At 40.0% G+C, this 15,039-nt stretch overlaps 1 protein-coding gene across 4 annotated transcripts; it reads left to right on the forward strand.

Annotated features, from left to right (window-relative positions):
- Window positions 1-1,032: 1,032 nt before the first annotated feature.
- Window positions 1,033-14,410, forward strand: kdm2ba (lysine (K)-specific demethylase 2Ba). 4 transcript variants are annotated; one of them, XM_032578239.1, is made up of 11 exons: window positions 1,033-1,185; window positions 5,230-5,454; window positions 5,575-5,718; window positions 7,270-7,356; window positions 7,706-7,993; window positions 8,305-8,358; window positions 8,923-9,734; window positions 10,163-10,326; window positions 10,426-10,587; window positions 11,566-11,784; window positions 13,238-14,410. In XM_032578239.1, exons 1-11 carry the CDS (start codon window positions 1,132-1,134, stop codon window positions 13,417-13,419), a joined length of 2,391 nt encoding a protein of 796 aa, XP_032434130.1. In that variant the 5' UTR covers window positions 1,033-1,131; the 3' UTR covers window positions 13,420-14,410. The 4 variants fall into 4 exon arrangements, with proteins under 4 accessions (XP_032434130.1, XP_032434131.1, XP_032434132.1 ...); XM_032578240.1 differs by having other exon boundaries at window positions 7,715-7,993; XM_032578242.1 differs by lacking the exon at window positions 1,033-1,185 and adding an exon at window positions 2,039-2,232.
- The last annotated feature ends 629 nt before the right edge of the window (window positions 14,411-15,039 follow it).

A 15,039-nucleotide genomic window follows, 5' to 3' on the forward strand; every position in this document is an offset into this window, starting at 1 on the left:
GTTAAGTAAATAAAATAAACAAAGACGGAAATTTACAAGAGAGAGTTATCTTGTATCTGACTATCTTCACTTCCTGCTAAAACTGTGGTGCATTCACTTTACGCAGTATGTGTCGTTCATAACTATAAAGACATTAATCAGTTTGGTAAATATTGTAGATTTCTTTACATAAATTTACATTTACAATTTGCGATGTGTTGGTTTCCATTTTTGTCTCTTTCCATCCTTAATTTATTTATTTTTTTGCTGCACTGTCTGTTTAAAGGGATAGAATGAATTTTTTTATATACAAATCTTTTAAAAGGTTGGCAGCAGTAACCTCAATCTGGCTTTATATTAAAAGGAAGACTCCCCTACAAAAATGCTTGCATTAACAGTATCTTTAGCAAATATTTTCAGTGTTTTTTCTAATCACAACTTTTCTAGTCGTTACATTTTTATTTTTATTTGAAGAGAAGCACCAGGGTAAATTGGGCTATTCAAATATACCCATCACCTTGTTTTTCCCATCTACCCTTATATATTCGGAAAATGCATAATTATAACATTATCGTTTAATATTGCAGTTGATTGTGATTAATCCATTCTTTATCTTTTCCATCATCAAAATGATCCCACCACTTCATTGAAGCTTTAGCGTACACTTAGGTATATATCAAATGTGATCATGAAAGATGTAACCAATGTGCATGTAACATTGAATACATAAAGAGGTAAATGAACTTGAACCACTGTATTTATCAACAGAAGCGTGCCACAAAAAAAAAAATAAAAATTGAGTCCTATTGATAAACCATTATGGAATTATGAATCCCAAGTTCACTTATTCGGTATATCCTATAGTAAAAGTAAAAAATAATATGATTACATTACTGTAATTATTATTATATTGTAGGTAATATTTTACCTTTTTATAGACTTTTACAAGAATATTGCTTCAAAAATTCAGAGATATCTCTTTAAATGAACAGGAAGCTGATATTTCCTGTGGTGCCTGAAGGCAGCGCGGTGAACCTAGCTGGCAGCTGCTGGGCCGTGTTGCTGTGTGGGAGGGGGGACGAGCTGAGCTGTAAGCTCGTTCAGCCATGTTGGTTTCCTTCTGCTGTTCACAAACGATGAGAGAGGAGAGTCATGGCCTTGTCAATGAGCGGAGACGATGAAGAATATGAGTCAGAGTCCGAGCAGGTACTTACCGCTACTCTTCGTTATATTGACTATTTTAGTCCGTGGGAAGTTTAACGAAATGTGAGGAAGAAAGGCGTTTTTTTTTAGTGTGTGTGTGTGGTTGCTTAAGGTTAACGATAACCCCGCTCTTCTGTGTTTGTGTGAGTCAGGTTCAGCCAAAGGTGTTAGAAAAAGGTGTTCATAAATATCACTCACCTGTAATAATGGACATTTAGCTAAGTATTATGTACCCATATAAAGATGTTTATTAGCTGTTATACACTGGCTGTCCGGGACACACCGCATACTCTGCTCCTTTGATGTTAGCTACAACTGACCCATTTTGAGCTGGCCATTAATGCGGCGCAGCTTCGGTCCGGTCATGATTTGGATAATTTCCTGTTAGCAGAAGCCTCCACCAGCCACCAGCTCGGCTTCAACATGTTTTAAATCTAAACCCGGAGTGAAGCGCTTATTGCTCCCCGAACACCGACCTGCCACGTTGGAAAAAAATGCTTTCTTTCTTTTGATTCATTTCCTCACTCTTCCAAAACTTGTCCTGCCACTCTGCGCCTTTAAGAAGGCTTTTGGCGAAATGTTGTTGAGGCAGGGACCGGGGAGGGGGATGGGGAGAGGGAACAATGAAGTGGCTTTACTTCTGGTGCTTGCTGGACCTCTGCTTCTCAAACTAGGGCTACCCATAATCCCACCACCCCAAATAAAAAAACAAACAAACAAGGAAGAAAAAAAAAATACTGTCCGGTTGCGCAGATCTTAACATCTTACTCGTTTTGTGGCAAATTAAAGACGGAGTGCTTGAGTTCATGAGGAACGCTTAAAAGTGCTGATGCAAGATCCACATCAATGTGGTTGCACAATATTTGTACCCACAACACGGTTCCATTATCAGTACAACATCAAAGATGATGTTTTCACTTCTTTCCACCGTGACACGTGGTTGTCGACAGCAGCACTTGTTGTTATGAGGACCTCAGCAGATGATGAGCCTTGTGACTTTCTCCTACAAAATCCGAGCTGAGGCTGAGTCAGACGACTGTGCTTGGCATAGTAAGTTGTATTTTTTTTTTTTTTTTTTGTTCACAGGCCTCTGCAGCCAATCCCAAATTCCTGTCATATTACTGCAGAGTAACAGTCAGCACGAATCAGCTGATGCAGTAATGGCTCTAGGGGCCATCTTCAGCTAATGTGTTCAGGGTTTTTGTTTGTCACAACTTTCACTGCGGTACAGTTTCGTTTTATTTAAAGCGGATCTTCGAGGTAAAGTGGACCATTCAAGAATATAATCCCTTTTTTTTTTAAATACTCGCATTTGTTTCAATTTATCCTCCCGAAAACTGTAATCCCAGTTTTTGGGATTTTAGAAAACTGCAAAATTGCAATGGTATTAATTGCTATTTACTCTCTTCAGTTTCTATTTTGTCATCAAGATGGCCCCCACCTCTATAATGAAGCTTTAGCATCTCGATCACTTGGATCCATTTCAGGTGTGGACAGGAAACATGTAAAGAGTCGGTCCAAGCAGCCAGATGTGTTATTTATATGAGGTGTTTCATCCTGGCAGTCTCTTTTAATGGGAGAATTGCACAAATTACTCTCAGAATCCACTTTATTGACTTTGTCTGCACAAGCAGGAAGTTGACTTTAAATCTACAAATATTTAAATATCAGACTACATAGACTTCAGAGGAAATAAAATGAAAAAAAGGAAAATAAATCACATTATTCACCTCTTGTGAAAACTAAAACCTCTCGTTTCATTGCTTACGGCCACTTCCTCTGCTGCAGATCATCAAAAACTAACTTTATTGTGGTGGTCCAAACTTGTAATTTATTTTTCTCAAAGATGTGACGCCTAAAAACGGGCATTTTACCCTTTCATACTCCATCTTTCTGTACCAAACTTTCCGTCTAGCAGTGGGTCTTTGTACCTTCGGACTTTTATAAGCAGTTTGTTCTTACGCCTGCTTTCACTACTGATTTCCACTATCTACTGCTAGCCTATCGTTTGATACATGACTTGCATACTTGCTTCCTTTGAGGTATTTTGGTTTGATCAGAGGTCAAAACAAGCAGGCTGCTGCATAATGATTTGAAATGCTCTGGAGTGAAACGACACTCCTCGTTTGAAAGTGGCAAGCATTGGTCATCGCAGAGGTCAGGCGAGGGATGAGGGGACTTCGGCTGAAACAGTTGTGAGTGATGTTGACAGTCACAGCCATCCCTGGAGCAGCTGCTCATCCTTCACTGGTTCCCTCCCACATTTTTTTATTATTATTATTATAATTTTTTTTTTACAGGAGCTGGATGCGTCTGCGGGAGTGTGTTTTTTGTCAAAATAATTTGTTAGCAGTCGTTAGGGCGAGCTATCGGGGCGGCGGGGAGGGAAAACAGTCTGGAAAGTGTACAATTTGGAAAAAATGTGATTGCAGACTTGGTTCCTTCTTTATAGGCAAAATGTTATATCTGTGCATTCCTCCAAGCTTCTGTTTCTGTCGTTCTTCTTTCTTTCCTTTTTCCCCCTAGTTCCTTTAGAAATAAGCTCATCGTGAACTTTTGTGTTTGACGCCTTATTGTGTTCTCTTCAAAATGGCACAAAGCACTAGAAAATAGTCTAGGAAAAGTCTGGAAATCAGTCTTGTGGGGGGAAGAATGTGAAGAAACCCTGGAATCTGTTATCTGAAGGATTAGGGAGAGGAGATTAGTCATGTAATGATTTACTTTGGATGTTTTCAGTTGGAGTAATCAGGACAAGTTTCACCTTTCCTCTTCAGTAAAGCTGTAGTCATTGTTGTCATTAACCCAGATTGTCCTGTTGACCTCCCGACGCATGTTACCTGTTATACCCGTCCTCTGGATGCAAGCGGAAACAAAATTTACCTCCTGTTGTTTGCTAACGTGTAACAATTTAAGGAGCTAGCAGCAGTAGTAAGTCAGCAGTGTGGGGGCTGTGCACCTGTTAAAAGTAATGCTATAAGAATAAATCAGAAAGATGTTCACAGCCTCAAAGGAAATCATAACCACCTCCAGCGAGTTTATTTTTATCCATCTGTCACGCTCCCCTATTTAAACATTTGCCACCAGCAAGGCGAACTGTTGCCAAGGTAACGTCTCCTGCGAAGATGAAAGGAGCTGAGATGGCTTCTTCTTTTTGTTGTATTTTATAGTAATGCCATGGAAACGAGGAAGATTTATTTTTATTTTAAAAAGAGGTTGATATTCAAGATTAATTTAATAAACATTGCTGCAGCTTTTCTACTGTAAAGATGTGGATGTTAGTTTTACTGTTTTGTATGCCTTCCTGCTACAGCTCTACTTTATATGTTTAAATTCAATTGGACCAGATGAGGCATCATTTGTGTGGCCTGCTTGTGTTCTGTAGAGAAATGCATGGTGGAGATATCAGGATTTTTCAACTGAGTGACTTCCTTCTGACATGCTTTCCCACTTTTCCTTGCAGATTTAAAAAAAAACAAAAAAAAACTTCCCCCTTATGCAGGTATACGGTTTCTGCAGGATCTTAAACTGCAGTTAGTTAATGCTTAAACCCGTACATGCATTCACTGCGTTTTGGTCGTGGTGTCAGTAGAGTTCATCTGTTATATTTGTTGTAGTTTTTGCAGAGGAATTCGGATATTTTGCGCTACAACAAAGAACTGTACCCTGGGAGCTGCCGAGTTGCAAATAAAACATTCTTTTTATCTAATGTTATATTTCAGTTCCTATTTAAATAGTTTTTGTGATGTTTAAGTTTGAAATTTAAATCCAAGGGGTTTTAAAATAAAAAAAAGATAACTGACATGTGTTCCTATGTGAAAACTTTATTTAAAAATGCATCAAAGAACATGCTGTTGTTTGACACGTTTACAGACTGAAAACTGCAATAAATCACATGTGTGTTCAGCATCAGCGACTCCCAATAAAGTATGCTGACTCGGCATTTTACCAAGAGAATTTCTGTAAACCTCTCCATATAAAAAAATCAGCTCTTGGGCCTGTAGTTTAATTGGTTTTCGATTAACCATTTGAGCCGTCTTTGTCTTCCAGCAGCGAGCAGTCAACCGTCCGAAGCCAAAGATGGGGTCAACGTCGGCCGTCAAGCTGCCGTCCAACCGGAGCGCGTCGGGAGCCAGGCGCAGGAGAACGCGCTGCCGAAAGTGCGAGGCGTGTCTCCGCACAGAATGCGGAGAGTGCCACTTCTGCAAGGACATGAAGAAGTTTGGGGGGCCGGGGCGCATGAAGCAGTCCTGCATCATGAGGCAGTGCATCGCGGTGAGTCAGCGAATGAGCTAGTCATTCCCAAGCTAGTTAAAATACAGAATGAAGCGATTGAGTAATTGCCATTTGAGCGCCTTTAAATTCTGCTGCTCTCATTTGCCACGCTCCCCGCAGCCCGTCCTGCCCCACACGGCCGTGTGTGTGGTGTGTAAAGAGGCGGGGAAGGAGGACACGCTGGAGGACGAAGAGGAAAAGTTCAACTTCATGCTAATGGAGTGCTCCATCTGCAACGAGATCGTCCACCCCAACTGCCTCAAGGTACGCAAGGTACCTCAGACAGACGGTTCCCATGGTGACTCAATTTTGTTGGAGCAGCGTCCCGGGAAGGCCACGTCATTACGACATGACTCAGCCCCTTTACACTGGAATCTGGAGTTAATTTGATGCGGAAATAGTTTTTTGTTGATGAAACCCGCTGCTTTTACTCATGTGGTTATGAGGTTATAGTGGCTAAAGCCTGACTCTATTTCATTTTAGTTTGACTTTCAGCCTTTAAGCTGCGAGGAAAACACTAAACCTGTAATTGTTTGGTAGTCGACTGCCAAAGAACAAAAACTCTGCTTGTCGAGTCAGAAACATGTCGCTGCTGGTCCGGACGTGATCAGAGCTGCTTTTTAAGGCCGTGCTGCTACTTAAGCCGACGACACAGAACCAGAATGTCAGCAGTGTTTTCATTTTATTAAACAGACACAGTTGAGGAAAAATAGCTCTCATAAAAATACCTTGTTCACTTGCACAGTGCAGCTGAAAAAGCCACTTCCTCTTCATGCAGCCAATACATGTTGATGGCGTGGCGATCTGGGCGGACCACCGCTTCTGCTGCTGCAAGATGATTAGTTGCAATAGAAATTAAAATTCCTGGGCAGGGGGGATTGTAAAGGAGCAACCTTTGCAATTATAAAGGTTACCTTCAGTACAGCTAAATAAGACTTGCTTAGAGTCACAAATTTTGCATAACCTTTTAAAAAAAGAAAAAGACAGCTTAAAATTGTTAATAAATATCTACTGCAGGAAGTTTGTTATTTTTAAAGAGCCCCACTTCATAATGGTTTATAGGTTTTAAAATAAAGAAAAGTTTAGCAGAAAGGAAGATGGATACATTTCCATCTTCTGTGGGATGAACATAATTTCCAACTTAATGTCAAAATTGAAAAGAATATATCACTGGTACTTTCAGTGTCATTCTGTTGTGAAATTAGCTAATTTTATGACAAAAAAAACTATTTAAACTAGTATTTGTTAAATTTATATTTAAAACTTTAGTTTATTCTTTATCATTTTAAGGCAGAGTTGTTGGGAGTCGTTGCAGACGCCTGCTCTAAGGAGATGACGCATAGGAAATATATGTGGTAAAAAGAACAGCATGTCACTTTATCTTGTTATATCTGCAAGGCAGATGGTGGTGGCAGCATCATGCTGTGGCCAAGAAGCTGGTTAGGACTGATGCACATCTTTTGGCTACATGTCACTTATTTTTCCTTTTATGTTGGAGAATGACGGTACATGAATTTACATTTTACAAAAATCAGTTCAATACTTTTTTGTAAAAAGAAAAATGAAAGCAATCAACTTTTTTTGATTCAGGTTTGCACAGATGATCAACTGACATGTTGTTTTTTTGCTTAATGTTTATATACATAATAATAATTCAGGTTGAACAGCGCTGACCGGCCTGACGAGTGCACATCGCAACAGTCACTTTCGCTTCCCACAAACTCACTACTTGTTGGACTCTGTTTAGGCTTGTTGTGGTTGAAATCCTACTCCCTTTTTTATTTTTCTTTCTTTCTCTCTCCATTCTCCTGTCAGGTGAGTGACGCCTCAGGTGTGGTGAATGATGAACTGCCTAACTGCTGGGAATGTCCCAAATGCAACCACGCAGGAAAAAGTGGAAAAGTGAGTACAATCATGCACGAGCCGAAGGCTGCGCACCGAGTCTTAATCTTGCAAAGTTTTGATAACGTTTTGTGAAGTTACCTTAACGATAAAGAGAAGAGTCGCTTCCTCTTTTAGATGGTTTCAATATATCTTTTTTATATATGATAATCTGCTGGCCACTTCCTGTTAATTCTGCAGTTTATGAAAAGTCCTTCACATAACGACTGTATCGGACAGAGGCAGGAAACCCCAGACAACCAGAAGTGTTTCTTAAACCTTAAGCTCTGCTAGTTAAATATCGAACAGGGTTTTCTAGTCATGATAGGCTAAAGGTATAAAGTCGTCTCCACTGTTTTTGTCCCCTTTGGTATTGAAGCAAAAAAGGGGCCCCGGGTTCAAGTACGCCTCCAACCTCCCCGGCTCTTTGCTGAGGGAACAGAAACCCGCGAAGGAGGAGGGGGACCTTTCCTCTGCGACGAAGAGGAAGCCGGACAGAGACGAGACGCCAAGATACAGAACCGAGGAGGCTCTCCATCGGCAGCCGCCGCTGCTGTCCCCCAGCGGCCTGCCGAGGCCCAGACCCGAGGACAAACTGAGGAAGAAGAGGAAGCTTTTCGATGATGATGACGAAGAGGACCTCAATGTGAGGAAGAAGGTCGGTATAACTGCCAGTGACTTGCAGTTCCTTGCAAAACTGTTCAGATACATTTAACTTCTACAAGGCGGCGGATTAGAATCGGCATTATCACAACTGCAAATGACTCCTTGAATGCTGTATTTTATGGGCTCTTTTACTTTAGGAGCCATGAGAGCTTTAAAGTTGGTTTGGGTAATAAAGCAATAACAATCCCAGAGCTCGGGTGGGGAAAATGTCAACATGGCAAATATTACATTCCAAATGTGGATTTCATGGAGACTTGGCAGAAGAAAAGTCATAAGTTTTGTTTGTTGTTTTTTTTTCTGCAGTTTGCCACAAACTATGTAGGCGACATAAGCAAACATGTGGAAGAAAGTTATCTGGTGAGATGAGAACTTTACATTCCCTCTTGTAAAACAAAAAAACTACACATCATAATGTGAGATTCTTCTGTTCATAAGGGAACGGCTGGTTGCAGCCTGTGGGAGGTAAATGCAGGACAGACCTAGTGCAATATCTGCTAGAGGCTGTAAAAACTTACAACTGGAATGGATTTTACATAATGAATTGACTTGGACAAAAACCTAATCATATTAAATGGCCCCGTTAAAGTTCAGATCTCAATTCAGTTGATAATCTGTTGCAAAATAAAATTGACTTTGCGCACTTTACACTGGAACTGGAAGACATTTTAAATATCCCCCATAAAAAAAAACCCAAAACAAATGAAAACGGTAAATAAAAACCACACACAACCGATAACATAAAAAATAGTTTATAAAGTCTCTGAACAAAATTACCCTTATGAATTAAATCATCAGAATGGGAATTATCAAGCTCATTTTAATTTATGAGATTAATTCACAGATTACTGTGACAGGCCTGAGGCTCTAAGAGTTTGGCACCAAATGACTCTTAGTAACTGTTGCTAAATCTCTCTTCTGCAGGACAAGTCAGACGATTCGTACATTTCTAAACTTCTACCCCAAGTCAAGACGGAAAAGGAGGAGGAAGATGATGATGATGAGGAAGGCGGAAGGGAGCATCCTTTCCGCAGCGGCGTGGACAGGAAAAGCCGCTTCGGAGAGGCCGAAGAGGAAGGTGACTACAGAGACTCCAGAAACGACTCGTTGAATTCTTCCATCAAAACCCCACTTGGAGACAGCGACCACTCTCTCTGCAGCTCTCCGCAGGCCGGCCCCAGCAGCGAGGGGGGCAGCGAGACGCAGGAAAGGGGGCCCCGTCCGAAGGCTCGCCGTAAACGGCGTCTGCCCAACAGGGAGCTGAGCCGAGAACTGAGCAAAGCACTGAACCAGGAAATCCAGAAGACCGAGGACTGCCTGGCCAACGAGAACAGGCAGCCGCTCAAGGTGGAGCCAGAGACAGAGAACGAGGAGCCAAAGAAGCTGTTCCGCAACGGTAACGAACTCGGCGACCAGAGGTCCCACCTCAAGACCAAAGAGATGAACGGGAACACCTGGGATTTGCGCCACTTTTACCCAAGTCAGATCACTCCCCTGGGCTTCAACCGGAGCACCCCGACCACGCGGCCAGTGCCGCCGCGCTCCCCTCCCAAGTGCGTCCAAATGGAAAGGCACGTAATCCGGCCGCCCCCGATCAGCCCGCCTCCCGACAGACTGCCCCTGAAAGACGGGAAAGCACACATCCTCCAGCGCGAAGTCTGGATGAAGATATTCGGCTATCTGTCACACCAGGAGTTGTGTGTCTGCATGAGAATCTGCAAGACGTGGAACCGATGGTAAATGCACAAACTTCTCTAACTCGAGCTGATTTCTTTCTTTTTTCCTTTTTTTGTTTTTGCAGTTATGAAATACAAGCAAGCTGAACATGAAAATGCTGTCTTTTATTTGATAGAGGTAGTAAATTTGAATCAGAGAATGAAAGGAGTGCAAGACTAACTACAAATGATTGCAGAGGCACAATAAGAAAATATTAAAACATTTTCCAATCTTTTTACATTAGAAATCTATTGAAGATTTAGGCAAAAGTACAAAATAGGGGAGATAAAATGATAATAGCCCCCTGTTGATTAGTGCATCGCCAAATTAAATGTTCAGTAATAACTGTACATGTTCCAGATGTTGATGTATGAATGTCTGAACCTGTGCTCTGCTTGGACCTGATGTGTCACACAGATTTTTATTCCTTTATTCTTCCTGTGACCAGGTGTTGTGACAAGAGACTTTGGACAAACATCGATTTAAACCGCTGCACCTCCATCACACCGCTCATGCTCAGCGGGATAATCCGCAGGCAGCCGGTCTCCTTGGACCTCAGCTGGACGAACATTTCCAAAAAGCAGCTGAGCTGGCTCATTAATAGATTACCAGGTACTTAGATATGAGACGCACATATGATGTAGAAAATAAAGGTGTCCTTTGTTTTTTCATTTTTGGATCAGTGATGGAAAATACGGTTGTAACTTCCAGGTCTGCGAGTGTTAAAGCTGTCGGGTTGTTCCTGGGCTGCTGTCTCTGCACTCTGCACGTCCAGCTGCCCCCTGCTGCGCACACTGGATATCCAGTGGGTGGAGGGACTCAAAGACGCACAGATGAGGGATCTCCTTTCACCACCCACAGACAACAGACCAGGTACGGTACAAGGAATCAGATTATTCTCATCTGGAGCACCATAAATCATAAGCACATTATGGCGAGTGTGAAGAAGAATGAACATTCTCAGAAATTTACAGAATAGTGCAAATTATATCAGATCTACCTACTAGGAAGGAAATTGTCAGTAATAATTAGCTAAGGTGCTAACATTAGCATGAGGGATATCAATCAAGTTTGTTTGTGTAGCACATTTCAATGCAGTTCAAAGTGCTTTGCATTATAAAAACACAAAAATACAAAGTCATAAAACACCAGATCACCAGCATGTTGACCTACACTAACATACTCCATCCAGCATTGTGGGGCAACATGCTACAGCTAAAATTCTATCAATCGCATATGGGTTATCACTAGTATGTTGACTAACATTAACTCACCCCATTCATTATGTTAAGTTTAGCTTTTATATCAAAAATAGCTAACATGCTATTTTCTCCTAAAATGCTAACGTTAGCGTAAACGGTATCACCATGGCCATTAGTGTACTAATGGACTCAATTTAATATGAATGAAACCATGCAATAATATTTTAGACAGACAGAATGCTAATATTGGCTAAAATGCTATCAATCGCATATACAGTATTACTAGCATGTTGACTAACATTAACTCACTCCACTCACTTTAGGTTTAGCTTTTATACAAAAATTAGCTACCATGTAAATTTTTTTCTAAAATTATAACATTAGCATAACGAGTATCATTAGCTTATTGACTTATTGTAGCATACACCAAATTAGCTGAAAAGTTAATATTAGTTCAAATACTCTTACCTGCATATGGGCTATCACTGGCATGTTGGCTAATATTAACTCACTTCATTCAGTGTTTTCACTTTACGTCATAGGAAATTGTTGGTGTACTTTTACTATGCCTGAATGTATCTTGATGACAATTCTCACTGCCATTCTCCTCCTAGCATTAGATGTGAACTAATGCGTGCCGTACCAACAGGTCAGCTGGATAATCGCTGCAAGCTGCGGAACGTGGAGGACCTGCGGCTGGCAGGGCTGGACATCACCGACACGTCCTTGCGTCTCATCAGTCGGCAGATGCCTCTGCTGTCCAGGCTAGACCTGAGTTACTGCAACCACATCAACGACCAGTCTGTGAACCTGCTCACTGCAGCAGGAACTACAACCAGAGACTCACTCACTGAAATCAACCTATCAGGTGAGACCTGCACTAGAATGGTGGCAATAAATACTGATGTGCACGTTCAGGAGGCCTTGAACGGAAATGAAATTTATTTTGATGCACAGCCACATAGAAGATTACTGCATAATTTTTATTGTTACAGCTGCATTTTAGGGTGTTTTCATATCTATAGTTTGTTTACTTCGGTCTGAATCCGTTTGTTCACTTGTAACTTTTTCAAGTGGCTCAAATTCTTTCCACATAAAACTCCAGGTGAACTGTAATCACGATTGGTTAGATGTGTCCAAAAACACGAAGCAGATGCTGTGTTAACTAGTAAAAAAAAAACATTATTTAATCATATCCTTACTTTGTTTCTCAACATAATTTTTATGAAGAATAATCTAAAAAGTATACCAAATGATTTTGAGATTTCTTGAAAGTTGCATAGAACGTTATGCTTTATGAAAAAGTTACTCCACCGCTATTTATTAGCTTGCTTACTTCAACGCAAACCTGGCTACGGGAAGCCGTTTGGCTCAAGTTTTCAGAATATATCTGGAAGCTGCTGGATCCCATTCACACCATAACAGAACCGCTCTACAGTAGAGTTTGTTTGGAACTGGACCATCTCCTCCAAACGGTCTCAGAACAGTTTTTCACCTCGACACAAACGAAGCCAAACCAGTTTGTTTTAAATGGACTCAGGTGCGACACTAAAATAACACAATGTTTTATCTGATTTAGAAAAAAAAAAGTCTAAATATCTTTTTCATAAAAAATCTGAAACGTGTTAACTTATTTTCTTTTACTTAATAAAAAAATAATCCTAAAATGCGGGACATGTAAGTTTATGCTTGTCACTTGTACAAACTTTAGCACACACAATTTTCTCATAGAATACCATACTGGTGTTACGGCTCAGAACCTCAAATATGTTTAGAATAAGATGGGTAATCAGACCTTCAGGCTCAGCCCTGCTAGAATAGCTATAAAATATTATAGTTAAGATTTCTCACAGAGAAAGAGTTCTGTGTTTTATCGCTTCACATGAAGGAAGTTGGGAAATCTATATTTCCCATATTTCTCTCCGTTTTTTTGACCTCATGTGATCCGAAAAGAGGGAACCGAAACCTGGGTGACTGAAATGTTGCGTCTCTACAAACATTTGTCAGCGGTTGTTTTTTATTTTTAAGCTAGAACTGTACACTAAGTTGTTTGTCTGAAAATAGGATTACTGTATGAGCTTCCTTTTCTGACGTGCCTGGAAAATGAAGTATGGAAAACCTCCATTCCCTACTCTACTTTCTGAAAGTTTTATATACACGTAGTTGTAAATCTGTCAGTATTTTTTTTCCTTGTTGTTGTACAAAGCAATAAGGTGCTCCGGTATTTATAGAGTTTTGAAATGCAAAATGTGAAAAAAACATGACCCCCTTGATTAACACAAAACTAATAACCGTTCTCCGTTCCTCCCACTATATTCTAGTTTGTAACAGAGTCACGGATCATTCATTGAACTATTTCAAGCGCTGCGGCAGCATCTGCCAGATCGACCTTCGCTTCTGTAAGCAGGTGACCAAGACGGCCTGTGAGCACTTCATTGCAGAGATGTCTGTGAGCGTCCCGTTCAGACTGAAAGAAGACAAGCTGCTGCAGAAGATAAGCTAGTTTCCATCGGGACTAGCACAACGTTTTCAGACTGTTTTTGCACTTAAACTACACGTCCTGTGATAAGTCTCTGAATCACTGTTGTCATAGAATACAATGAGAGGGAATTCAGTGGGAGGTGATGTTCATCGGACAGAAAAGGAGGAAAAAGGTTGCATGTATTTCTTTTTATATTTTTACTTTTATAAACATGTGGTTGTATTTGAGTTATTTTTATTGGTTTTGTTTCATTTTTGAACATATTTTTGTACAAGCAAAATCCATCAAGTTATTTTTTCTCTCTGTTTCTGGAGCCCAAATATCAGACTCTTGTCATTTTCAACAGAACAACTTGGCTTCCTTTTTTTTTTTTTTCTTTTCCTTTTTACTCGAGTGCCAAAATCTCTGTTTGACGTCGACGCTTCAGTATACAGATAAGAAAAACATGCATGTGCTGTGATTTAATTACCATAGCTACGTTAAATAGATCAATTTCAGAGAAGAGAAGGCGATAAATTTCATATTTCTGTTACATCCTTGGATGTTTTACAAAAGACTTTTAACTGTGGGGCGTTTTGTTTAGGGGTTTTCAGCAGTCTCTCAATATTAATTTATTGATTTATATTTTTATTACAGTTTGTATTTATTTGTTTATTCAGTGACTTGACATAGGTGTCTTACATAGTTGGTTCAAATGATGCGTGTGAATAATTTATCAGGGTGGTTGGAGCTTGTCCCCAGCCACCTGGTTTGTGTTTTGGTGCCCAAATGTTAATTAAAGCGAATTTAACAATGACTTTAAAGCAGGCGACCTCACACAACTATATGGACAACTAATTATGACCTCTGCAAGTATTTGCATACATTTAAAAATATACTTCATACAGTCGGTGTTGTATTTTTGGGTGTTGTGCTGTAAATTTATCGCCTCAGGTGAATGTGATTATGTTTATACATGTAAATCAAAAAAGAAGTGCTAATTTGCATTAAAAGAACTTAATTTGTATCATCATCGAGACTTTTTGACTGATAAATGGCTTAAGCACAGGTTTATGGCTTTCTGATTCCTGTGTGGATATAGAAAAAGGCGGAGGAGGAAGGATAATAGAAGTATAAAGTTGAAAGGTAGAGAGAGTGAGACACTCTAGTAAACTGCTTCTACACCTGTAGAAAGAGGTGAGAAAAAAGCAACAACATATTCCTATATATATTTAAGATATTCCTATATATAGATATATATCTATATACAGTATATACACATAATATATAATCAACAGTGTCACTGAAAAGCTTACAGTTATAATTATTACAAGATGTATTTAGTGGCAACAGCATCCCAAAATCTGTTTACAAGTTTCTGTATAGAAATGTTCAATAGGCAGACATTGAGCTTGAAGCCACAGAATACAAACATGTTCAAGTGCAGGTTTCCTATCTTTCACTTTATAATAAATATTTGATTTACTTTAAAATGTTACTAATTTTATTACAATTCAATCTTAGATCTATGAACGGTGATTCTGTTTTGCCAACTTTTACTTTACATGTTGTTGGGTGAACCTAGTTTGAGAACAGTCCTTGTGGAACCACCTATCCTGGTTTGAACAACTGGACGATGCATTAGACACTGTGCAGACCAGT

The sequence above is a fragment of the Xiphophorus hellerii genome, chromosome 12 (genome assembly GCF_003331165.1).
Source record: "Xiphophorus hellerii strain 12219 chromosome 12, Xiphophorus_hellerii-4.1, whole genome shotgun sequence".
Lineage (NCBI taxonomy): Eukaryota > Metazoa > Chordata > Actinopteri > Cyprinodontiformes > Poeciliidae > Xiphophorus > Xiphophorus hellerii.